We start from the raw sequence: 12,605 nt of genomic DNA, 5'->3' as shown, positions 1-12,605 counted from the left end.
ATAATTCTCTTAGACCTTGGTTTGCTATCTCACATATATAATAATACAATGATCTTTCATCATTATATTCAGATGTAAACCCTGTAATTGTGCAGTTTACTTAGAGTGAATAAAGGAAACACTACTAGAAGTACCAGAGGCATAAAGGGATTGACTTGGGACCGAGCCGTAGGATACTGACTGGCCTCATGGGGCACATTCAGCGGGGCAATGCAGCATCGGAGCCCACGCGGTTCTCTCTGAGCCTGGAATCGAGCACGAGAGTAGAAGTAACGGGAAATGTATTGTAAGGGCCAGCCTCGTCACACAGGTGCAAAGAGCTAGGGCTGGTGTCGATAAAAATCTAGCTCGCGGGGCTTCCCTGGTGGCTCAGTGGTTGCGAGTCCGCCTGCCGATGCGGGGGACGCGGGTTCAAGCCCCGGTCCGGGAGGATCCCACGTGCCGCGGAGCCGCTGGGCCCGTGAGCCGTGGCCGCTGAGCCTGCGCGTCCGGAGCCTGTGCTCCGCAGCGGGAGAGGCCACAACAGTGAGAGGCCCGCGTACCGCAAAAAAAAATAAAAATAAATCTAGCTCGCGTGATTTTGCTTCCAAATATCACACTGCCTTGCAGCTTTGTAGGACGTTTTCTTTCCCCTTTTAAGTGGCCAGAACCGAGGACCTAAAACATTATTTGAAATGAGTGCCGATACGCTATTGGAAAATAGTGTTTCCGTGATGCTGATCTCTTTCATGTTTCGCTTTGGGCCCTGGAGCGGAGTTGAGTCCTGTGTCCCTGCGGTCCCCAGCCTTTTTGGCACCAGGGACCGGTTTCGTGGGAGACGGTTTTTCCACGGACGGGGGCTGGGAGGGGGCTTCAGGTGGTGATGCGTGATGGCGAGTTGCAGGTGAAGCTTCCCTCGCTCACCCGTCACCTGCCTGCTGGGCTGCCCAGTTCCTAACGGGGGATGGGGACCCCTGCCGTATCCCTCCCTGCCGAGCTCTAGGAAGGGGCGCCGGCAACCAGGAGTTATGTGACAGCTCCGTTTGCCTTTGGGTCTTCTGGGACCGGGGCCAGGCCAGGCGGGGGCTTCCTGGCCCTTCAGTGATGGCCCAGGGGGCACCAGGAAGCCAGGTGCATGGCTGTGGAGGTGCAGGGCCGACAGGTTGGAGGGAGGTGACCCCAGATGCTGCTCCAGGGACACAGCTGGGGAAAGGTGGCCCCCACAGATGGCTGGCCAGGTGCCCCTCTTTCCGTCATGACCGAATGGACACATCCTATGAGGTTATATGTGGGCTATTAGGAAAAAGGCCCCAGGATCAAATTAAGTTAATATTTGCCTAAGTATCTTGAGAGAAAAATGTAGTCAGTAATATCAAATCATAATTTGTGGGTTTTCAAAAATAGGAAGAGAGGATACTCCTTTTTCATTTTTTTTTTCTTTTCTGTGGGCCCTTTCTCCATCTTGATTCTAGTTTACCCAGAAGAACGGTATCCCCATTTCAATTGGGGCACAAAACAGATCCCCTTGGGATTAAGTAAATGGCAGGTCTTAGCTCACCCTCCATTCAAGTTACCTTCAGAGTCTTTCCCCAAAAAATAGGCAAGAGCATCTATCTAGATTTTACATCCAGATAAGAAAAATCCAAGCTTCTATCGTTGGGTAACCATGTTTGTTGTATATTTCCAAAGGATTTTATTTCTCAAGTCAACCTTCTTCACATTTGAAATAGAAACATTAAATTACCATTAATATATTTCCTTGCAGGAAATAAATTGAGGCAATGTTACCTCTTTAAAAACGTTTTAGAGAAAAAGAGTGTTCTTTATTCCTGTGTGAAAAAGGCTTAGTGACAGAGCACTGGGCTGGCATTCAGAACACCTGGATTCCCACCACCTTTTGGGCCCCCACCTCACCTGCTACATACACCACAGCCCACCTGACTGGAATGTCCTCCTCTGTAAAATGAAGTCTTTGAACTAAAGGTGGTTGGTTACCGGGTCCTCTCAGCACTGACCAAGCAGACATTAATTAGGCAAAGCGAAAATGGTTTGGTTTACCTAGAAATAATCATCCTGCACTTTCGACTCCTGGAGTTTTCTCTTTAGTTGCCACCACTTCTGTGAACATATCTCTGGGCACCTCTGAAGGTGCAGGTTCATGTGTCCTCAGCACTGCGACCTGAAGGGGGAAGTTGAATCCTGTGAAGGGAGCATGTCCTCCTGTGTCACTGGGGAACCGGGTGGAGGGATTTTCCCAGGAGCCTTTGTACCCAGAGAATTCCCATCACTGAATGGTCCTGAGGGACGTCTCCTTTGCCTCTGCCCTAATGTGGGTTGTATTTTTGGTGAGTGGTATTTAGGCCACTTGGGTTCTTTCCTCCTTTCTTTGGCCAAAAGCCTGATTGAAGCAGCCAGCCAAAAAGGATCCAAGGACATTTTAGCCTCTTAAAAACTTTTTTTTTTTTTTCTTCTGGGTTTGAAATGCAGCCTACCAAGGAGGAAGCCGCCTTCAGACCTTCAGGGAGTCACAGCTCGTGCATCTTCCTTTCTTCTCCATCTGGTGTCCCAAGGACTCCAGCCGTGGGTCCATTTCATGGCAAGTAGGGCTGCCAAAATTTATGCCTTAATCACTGTCGTCCGGACAATAGGCTGTTGCATACCTGGAATTCTGTGGCTGCTGTCATTCTTGTCTTTAAGGCAGTATCTGGAAAATGAAGATTATAATCTTAACCTCGCTACCCTAGTCTGAAAACGACAATCATATTCACAGATGCTTTCTGGACATTCCAACCAGGCTTAAAGGGCTTTGTCCACATGGCTGAAAGATCCGCCTGGTCAGACATGTGAGGAACATTGCCTTAATTATACAGAGGAGATTTCTAAACTAGAGAACAGGAAACAGGCAGTGGTCCTAAATGAAACAATACCTACTAGGAGAAAGCACTGGAAAATATTTCACATTGATCTGCCTTAAACTATTTCTTTTCTTGTTCAGCAACCTTTGCCGTCACCTGAAATCTTTTTCCTCTGTACTTCACTCAGCACCTCTTATATTTGGCCTCTTCCTTTGTTTGTTTAGATTCAGGCTTCCTCACCATGTGTCTGCTGTGTGCCAGCCACCCGGCTGGGCACACTTGTGTTTATGCCATTTAACAAAAGCAATGGCTTGGGAGAGCAGCTGAGGTTTAAGGAGTTTGAACTCTTTGCCCAGAGTTACATGGTGAGGATGTCAAGGTAGAAACCCAGGTTTCTGAGCTGTGAAGCCTGTATATTTCCTTCGTAGTGTCTAGTGGTCCTGAACTAGGCTATAAATGAAGGGGCCTAAAATGTATACCTTTTCTCCATTTCTGGAGTGTGTCAGGTTATCTTTGGAAAATAGACCATCAGAAGATATTACAGAGTATTGAATAGAGTTCCCTGTCCTTGTTGATTATCTATTATATATAGTAGTGTGTAGGATGTTTTATTTTACACACACACACACACACACACACACACACACACACAAACACACATATTTATTTATTTTCTAATCATTCATTCCACGGAGTTTAACACGTTATATGTTACCTTGTGCGCTGGTTATTTTGTGTGGGTGTGTCATGTTTGCTCAGTTCGTCTGTAAGTTCCTTGAGCATAAGAATTAGGTCTGGGGCTTCCCTGGTGGCGCAGTGGTTGAGAGTCCGCCTGCCGATGCAGGGGACGCGGGTTTGTGCCCCGGTCTGGGAGGATCCCACGTGCCGCGGAGCGGCTGGGCCCGTGGGCCGTGGCCGCTGAGCCTACGCGTCCGGAGCCTGTGCTCCGCAACGGGAGAGGCCACAACAGTGAGAGCCCCGCGTACCGCAAAAAAAAAAAGAATTAGGTCTTATTTCATTCAGGTCTCAATGGCACCCAACACCAATCTGTGTAATTTGATTGATCGTTCATTGGGAAATGTCCATAACCTGACGAGGTGAATGAGTCCTAGGTTAAGCATGCCCTTGTACAAACCAACCTTTTTAATGCTGGTCTCACTAAATCTGGGGCTGGGCTGGCCATGAAGGTCACCAATATGCCAATTCCTACTTCTTGACTTTGTAAAAGACTGCCGCCTTCCGGAAGAATCACCCCTGTCGTGCTGACTGAATTGTCCTGTCAAAGCCCCTCTTAGGGGGGCTTTGGACACAGCTCACCTTCTCTGAGTGGCAAAAACCCCCTTTTCTTCCCATCTCTTTGCATATGAACATGCTTTGACTTTTTAAAAAATTTCTGTTTTATATTGCAGCATAGTTGATTTACAATGTTGTTAGTTTCAGCTGTAGAGCAGAGTGATTCAGTTATACATGTCTATATCTATATCTATATTCTTTTTCAGATTCTTTTCCCATTTAGGTTATTACAGACTGTTGAGTAGAGTTCCCTGTGCTATACACAAAATATTTAAAATTTTTGTTTGTTTGTTTGTTTTGTTTTGTTTTTTTTGGGGTGGTACGCGGGCCTCTCACTGTTGTGGCCTCTCCCGCCGCGGAGCACAGGCTCGGGACGCGTAGGCGCAGCGGCCATGGCTCACAGGCCCAGCTGCTCCACGGCATGTGGGATCTTCCCGGACCAGGGCACGAGCCCGTGTCCCCTGCATTGGCAGGCAGACTCTCAACCACTGCGCCACCAGGGAAGCCAAATATTTAAAATTTTTATGGAAACACAAAGACCCCGAATAGCCAAAGCAATCTTGAGAAAGAAAAATGGAGCCGGAGGAATCAGGCTGCCTGGCTTCAGACTATACTACAAAGCTACAGTCATCAAAACAGTATGGTACTCACACAAAAGCAGACACATAGATCAATGGAACAGGAACCCAGAAATAAACCCATGTACTTATGGTCAACTAATCTTCAACAAAGGAGACAAGAGTATACAATGGAGAAAAGACAGTCTTTTCAATAATGGGTGCTGGGAAACTGGACACCTGTGTAAAAGAATGAACATGCTTTGACTTTGAAACAGCAGAATGTGATCTGTTCCTTAGACCACAAGGAAGAATGGTCTCTTTACCTCTTAGCGCTCAACTTAGTCAGATCACGTAAATTCTATGTGACTGGGCATAGAAACCTGAACAGAAGACACTACCAGTACTACTGGGTGCAAACTCTTAATTGACCCCACAAGTACAATGAGCGTACTATTAACTTATCATTAATTCATATTTCAATAAGAAGCTGTTTGAAATGTGGATAAGAGGAAGAGGAAAATCTGGGAAAAAGTTATCCTTCATTTTGACAAATTCTGAGAATGTAGCTACAATTCTGTTCGAAAGAAATTAGTTAAATTACATCATGTTGTGTGGTGATGACATAGATCTCAATAGTGATATTTCATGTTTACATACACCATGCAGTCTTTTCCTTCCAGACCTCCAAGGTGTCTCTCTCTGATGTAATAACTTCACATGTATGTAACTGAAAAAAGTCAGCATTGAATATCTGGCATTAGCCCACCTTTAAATAAAAGAAAATTGAATTCAGCATCCCTGGGAAATAAGGCGTACCAGGCATCTGAATGTTCCGGATAAGTGAAACTTAACCTTTGGAAGCATTCGTCTTCGAAAGAAACTTAGTGATTGTTGATGGAAAGCCTCCAACACAAATCACACGATTCCCTCGCTTCCTAACTGAGGATTTTTTGAGCCTGTTCTGCTGACTCATCGTGGTCCAGGGCACCTGCTCTTGGACCCTGGGTCCAGGGTGGTCCCCTTAGGGCTCCCTGAGGTTTCGTACCCCTGCCACCTCTGCTGCCCCCGGATTGAGATGTTCAAGAAGTAGATTGAGGGCTGGGCAATTTTATCTTCTGTCTCGGTCCTCTGCCGACAGCTCCCGTGTTCACCTCCCAGCCACTTTACCCCTGATGGTGTGGAGGTGGCCCATGTCCCTGCAGGTTGAGGCTATCAGCTGTAGGGCAGCCACTCGACCCCCTCCGTTCCTGGATGATGGGCCAGTGGGCACACTGGTCGGTGTCCGACCCCCCCACACTGGTCGGGGAGGTTTGCTTTGGGAGGAGGTCTTCCAAGGGAAATCGAGGGAATGTGGATGAGGTTTGTGTCCAGAGGAATAGCCTGACCGAGATAGATCATTCTAGTGACGGTGCATGTGATGAGCTGCAACTAGATGGAGAAGCCCGTGGACTCACGGGGTCCTAATAATGTCCGTGGACTCTCGGTCGTGACCTAGATGGGAGGGAGTTGGTGGGAGTGCAAACACAGGGCAGGTACCCTGCAGTCAAACGTCTCTGCCTCCTGCTTCCCTCACCTGGAAGACAGTTTCGATCCCAGAGGGAGGAAAAAAATCCTTTGTGGGTCCACTGGAGAAATGGAGAAGCGGCCAGAAGAGCTGAGTCCCTGGCTGAGTGTTGCCACGCAGGTCTTTGTACTCTGGACCAAGAGCCCGCAATTAACAAATACACAGGAATCGCTTCAGCAATTAACAAATACACAGGAATCGCTTCCGCTGTCTCTGAGCAGGGAAGAGCTGCCCATAAATCTGTTGCGTTTTGCAACGATTGACAGGCGAGTTAGGCTGTTGTGTCTCTTGTACAGTATTGTTCTTAGTGCTTGTTTAATCATTGTTGGTGTGGAATCATTTTTTCTTGGACTTTGTAGCAGTTTATTACAGAGGTTGCAGATAACCATCAGTGCTGTTTATAAAGCCCTGAATTCAAGCAGTTGTGTGTCTGTCTTCACCGAAGTAGGTTCTCATTAGGAGTTGTAAGTTGATGCTGATTTGTTTGGGTTTTGATTTTGCTCTCCCTGCTTCTGACTATACCTTTATAAAATGCCATCATTGTCACAAAAGAAAGTGTAAGGAAATGGAGGTCCACCTGCAAGGATTGTTTTTCTCTTGTCCAGAAATAATAGCTGGATGTTATTTGTAATGGTTCTGAAGAATCTTCACTTTTTTTAAAATAATACTTTGTTCCAAGCATTGTTTTAACAGGAGCTACTGAGAAAAAAAAAAAAAGAAGTTTATTAAGTGGTTCTACAACATTAAGACTTGCTTAAACGTACGCTTCTCAGAAGCTTCTGTGACGCCCTGGAAGTCTCCCCGAGAAACGAAGCAGGGTAAAGCGACCCCCAGTTTCTAGTGCACATGGGGTTATCATAATGGATGCATACTTCTGTCTCCTCTCCTTGGAGTGTGACTTTCTTAAAGGCAGGGATTGGGTCCTGGCCACCTCTGTTTTCCCCCCAACTTTCTAGCACAAGGCCTGGCCACACACCAGATTGAATGATCTGAAATTAGAAATGGGTTCACGTCCACTTTAAATTACCAACCCATGTCAGTGGAATGTTTTCCTAAACATACCTTCCTTAAAGCTTAACCACAGTGGTTCATGATGTCAATTTTCAAATAAATGCCCCTGCAAGAGGGAAAGCGGAATCACAGTTCAATGGCCAGACTGTGCAAAGGTAAATTTGAGGGGGCAACGAAAAGGGTCTGATAAGTTCAGCTGGGCTTGAGAAAGATCTACACATTTTTCTTCTTCTAATTGTTTGCCAAATTCACTCCTCTTATGAGAAAGCACAGGTTTCTAATGATTAACGTCCTGGGCTGTGGGAAGGTGTGTTCGCAACAATATGAGGCCTGTGTGTTCGCTCACTGCTCATCTGTAATACCAGTGTGAGTCGTTTCTGATGAGTGACTAGGTTCTGAGATAAGCCCTTCTTTTTATTACAGCTGATAACACGGGATTGTATGAGGGGGTATTACCAGCTAGTGAGAGGTTTTGCTACGTCATGGAAATTACACTCCCTCAGTCCCCTGTCTGGGCTCCCCAAATGCCACCTGAAATTGTTTGTTGACAGCATTCATACCTGGAAATTTACTCAAAAGTAGTAGATTATTTTTCTCCTCTTCTCCGCACCCCCTCCACCATATCACCTATAACACTCCTTCCTAAAGAGAAATTATCTTCAAAATTGCCAGCATCTCTTATCTGGAGATAAGAAACAAGTCGGTCATCATATTTGCCGTGTCCTTGCATTCATAGAGCTGCATAAAAACTGTGTCACCCAAAGCCCCGTGAAGTTACATACTCTCCAACTTTAAGATAACATAAAATACCACATAATCAATTATGGCAATATTGAAATGGAATGTCAGCCTGCAAAACCTCCTCAGAGAGCCTTAAAACAAGGCATCAATTGCCCGAGAGGGATGTTAAAATTACAATCAGTCGAGAAGTCTTTACCAGCGGTGGGTCCAGACCTGCCAGCCCATGTGGGGAAGCTCATCGTGTGTTCACCACAGGGTGAAGGTGACCCTTCCCTCCACGAGCCCGGAAGGAGTCACTTTCGCTGTCGTTGTCCGTGTACCAGAGACACCGGCCAAAAGCAGACACTTGCAGAAGTGAAGGCACCACGGTCAGCCATGCAGGGCTGGGGCTGCACTGGACCCCCCCGGGAGCTGCGGCTTCCAGGCTGCCCCAGCCTCATGGAGTGAGACAAATAAACAAGCACTTACAGTACTTGGTGGAAACAGAAGAAATGATGACGTGAACTGCACAAAATACAAAACCAAAAAGGAAGTGCTGGTTATGGGAAATAGACATGCTCAATTTCGTCTATCCCTGCAACTTCTGAAGCAGCAGAGGAAATAGACAGATTTTCAAAGCCAATCCATCTCTACACACACACACACACACACACACACACACACACACACACACACAGAGTTAGGAATAAGGTCTGAAAATGATACACTCCACTCTTTCTGAGCATGACACACAAATATATCCTTATCTGGAAGTGTATCCTGATCACAAAAGAAAAGAAGGCCAGGGAAAGTGAGCTTCCTATCTTACAACTTGAACAGGCTTTGATGCTGGTAAACTGTTGCTGTAAGTATTCCTCTCGTGTTGTACACCAAGGATAGGGGCCACCACATGCACACGAGGAGGAAAAGCCCCTCCGAGTGATGGCTCCAGGAAACATGCTGCTTCTACACGACAAGAAGATCATCTCTTCGCTTTTTCACTTTTCCCCCTGCGAGATGGAAATCAGACATCTTCCTGCCGTGTAAATAGGTTCTTAAGCTGGACTCCCGTCCAGACGTCTTGAACCACGCTTCGAGGTTATTCCACAATTCTTGGCAGCCTTTGGGTATGATAACTGTTTCTGGGGAAGCGATCTCAAAGTGTAGTATTTTCAGCTTCCCTGGAAAGAGTGCTAAACTAATAACTAAAGCTTCACATCACAGAAGAAAATGTGCAGGGGACCTGAATTGCCACCGTGGACTGATACATCTGAAATAAGACGCTGATGGGCTATGAGCTGGAATGAGGTGTAGTAAACCCGGTAGAATCAAGTGCAATTGGCTCTGAAGGTGCCCCGAGCATCTGAGAGGGACGGTCCCTGAAAACCGCCGGGCGTGAGAACACCGACGTTGTTCGGACTTGCGGCTGCAGCTTCTAGTGTGAGCTGTGTGCAGAGAGCAGCAAGGTGGGTCTCCTTCAGCTGCCACGCTCGGCCCGACGTGTACGCACAGCACCGACGTGGAGCTGCCGCTGAAGAAGGATGAGCTTCCTCTGTCACCAGCCCACTCGCCTGTGTAGGTGAGTGTCCTCCCCCAGGACAGTAATTTCCACGAGGCAGGGACTGCTCCTGCTTCGTTCACCGTGATACCCCAGACCCAGCACTTAGACGCAACAAATCAGTGGCTCTTAACATCTGTTTACTTAACGAGTGGAATTTCTTTTGGTCAGAACAAGTAATTTCTGACGGAGATGTTTGGGGATGCCTTTCCCCCATCACAGAGGCTGACGGTAGCTTCAGCCTCTGCAGTTATTACCTCTTTCCTTCTCAACAGGATCCATATGGTCTTCCAGCTAGGAGCCTTGGGTTTGGCATTGTTTCTTCATTAGTGTATTGTGTCACGCTTTGTTCATTCCATCCTCAGAGACAAAAACTATCTCTTGTATTGTTAGGTGAGAGGATAAGGCTTGGAGAGCTACGTGGCTTGGCCAAGCTCTCAGAGCTGGAAAGTGCGCGATTGTACCTCGGATCCTTGCTTTAGTCTAAGTTCAGTACTGTCGTGTTTTCTAGACTCATGGCAATAGTCAGCCCTAAGCTCCTATCACTGGTGATGTGTGTGTGGAAACTTCCTAGGAATCACCCAGCCGTCCCGAATCTCATTAAATATCTGCTTAAAGATGAATTTATTATAAGTGAGTTAAATTAATTCCGTTTAGAAAATTCTAACACCTCTTTTTCTTTTTTAAAAAGAATGGGTAGAGTTGATTTACAATATTGTGTTAGTTTCAGGTGTACAGCAAAGTAATTCAGTTATATATATATATATTTTTTTTCAGATTATTTTCCATTGTAGGTTATTATAAAATACTGAATATTGATTGTTCCCTGGGTCATTACAGTAGATCCTTGTTGCCTATCTATTTGATTTAGTGTATATTTGTTTATTTCTTATGTCTGTGAGTCTGGCACCTCTCTGTGTAATTGGGAGACATCCTAGAGCTTGAGAGAGAGAAAGAGAATCCTCTAGGGGTACCAGTTAATAGGTCTCTGAGACCATATTTTCTCATAATGTAAATTGAAGAACACGATGCCGGCTCTGCTAACTCCACAGGCGGGTTCTCTGAATTAAATCTAAAACAATACGCAAAACTCTTCAAAACTGTTACATGACATCTAAATATCAGGTGTTGTTGGTATAAACGCGTGATGTATTTGGGCACGCCACGATCTTTGGCTGGTATGTAGTACAAAATGGAAAGGAGCTGGCTCAAAGAGCCACGGAAAGGGATCCGTATGCCCTCCGCGTTTGACCTTGGATATGTGGCCTGTACCTGAGATAGGTGCGTTACTGTCATTGAAGAATGCGGTGCCCTGGGGGGTGACACCGTGCGGAGAAAATACTCACCGTGATGCAGCCCTCTTCGTTTTCCTCCCCACTGCCGTCCTGTGATGGGTGGGGGGGGTGTACTGTACGTGGCCTGTTTTTCAGATGTGGAAGCTGAAGTGTAGGGGGTTTGTGGGGAAATTATCCAAATCATAAAGCAAGTGCAGGTGAACATCAAGACCAAGCTCGGTGATTGCTCTAGTCAAAGTCTAGCACAATCTGGACTTTGGGGGGACACTGGTGACACCTAACGGCCGTGTGCCTCTAAATTCAAAAGCCACTTGGGCTGTCCTGCCGATTGCCTCGCATAGGATTCCTCACAGTTTGCTGGCTTGCTAATATCCGTGTCCCATTTCAGCTTGGGCCTGGGCTATTGGGGGTCATTCTAATGGGGTCCACTGAGGAAAGGCTGAGGCACCCGTACTTCCCACAAGCAAATGCTAGTAGAGCTAATGATAGACCCACATCTAATAGCATACCTTTTCCTAGCAGCTCATTGATTATAAATATTTAGTTCAAGTGTTTATATGTGGCCTAAAAAGTATTTGTCCAAATGAAAAGAATGATTTTCAGGAGGAAGGATGGAAATTCTGGGCATCTGCTTCGGTGACCTTTGGTGGTCCTTCCTTGCTTAGAGTGGGTTCTCAGGTAAAAAAAAAAATCATGCAAAAAAAAAAAAAAAGTACTGAGTTACAGTGGCATTTTTTTCTATTTCTTTTACAGGTTGATGACCAAATGAAGCTGCTTCAGAACTGCTGGAGTGAGCTCCTAATTCTCGACCACATTTACCGACAGGTGGTTCACGGAAAGGAAGGGTCCATCTTTCTGGTTACTGGGCAACAGGTGAGTGTAGACCCCAAAAGAAAAGTGTCTTTTTATTAAGCACGTTCAAGGTGGCAGGAATGTATTTTCACGAGGTCAGGAGCACTTTTGTGCTTTGAAAGGGACACTGGCCGCAAATAATTTAGAAAAGCTGACTTGGTGCGCTCCGTTCCTGCTTGGATGATTTCAGTGAAACTTGTAAAAGCCGTCGTGATCACGAACGGCCGCCGCTTCCAGGCTTCTGGGATTGAAAGTTGCGCTTTGAAGGGTCAAAACAATTGCTGAATCAAAACGAATGGTTCGTACCTAGGGTTTTTCCCTCAAGCTTCTGCATGCATCTACCACACTTGTGTGTCTGCCTTTTCAAAAAAAAAAAAAAAAACCCTTAGAAATGGTGGAATCCTCCCTATTTTGGAATCATGTTGGTGGAAGAGACCTATTCAAATATCATATATCAATCATCTAAATACTTGGCCTAATGTCCAGCAAGTGAGAAGGGAAGGCAGTGTTAGTGTTAGTTAGTAAGAGCCTGTCATTATCGAAAAGGAAGGTGGAAAGGGGAAATTGCAGTGCGGTCCTGCTCCTTTCTGAATAGGTATTTGCTCAGTCAACAAATCCTTGTTGAGCATCCTGCAGGGTCCAGCTGAACAGGGGAGCTTAACAGTGTCCCAGGAGAAACTGACAATAATCAGTAACCCTAATAAATGCTAGAGGTCAAAGTGCTGCTGAAGTTTTTTTTAAAAAAAGTAACTGGTGTAAAGGAGAATCGACCTACATCCGTGGTTGTGGCAGCGTGAATAGGACGGGTTGGTTGATCCTTGCCGAGAAGGTGAGACCGGAGCAAAGGTTTGCAAGAAGAGAGACATTTGGCCTTCTGGGCACCTGGGGGAAGAGAAAGTCTACTTAATGGACCTCATT

General features: G+C 46.1%; 1 protein-coding gene across 2 annotated transcripts in view; it reads left to right on the top strand.

The window, feature by feature from the left end:
- Positions 1-12,605, top strand: part of NR5A2 (nuclear receptor subfamily 5 group A member 2) — a 116,870-nt gene that overhangs the window by 52,578 nt on the left and 51,687 nt on the right. For both annotated transcript variants that reach the window (XM_059040292.2, XM_067020703.1), the window contains exon 5: positions 11,589-11,708. In XM_059040292.2, the coding sequence (XP_058896275.1) occupies positions 11,589-11,708 (120 nt within the window). The remainder of the gene's footprint in view (positions 1-11,588; positions 11,709-12,605) is intronic.

The sequence above is a fragment of the Kogia breviceps genome, chromosome 1 (genome assembly GCF_026419965.1).
Source record: "Kogia breviceps isolate mKogBre1 chromosome 1, mKogBre1 haplotype 1, whole genome shotgun sequence".
Classification (NCBI taxonomy): Eukaryota; Metazoa; Chordata; class Mammalia; order Artiodactyla; family Physeteridae; genus Kogia; species Kogia breviceps.
Note: the sequence above shows the minus strand (reverse complement) of the source record. Positions and strands in the feature narration are given on the sequence as shown.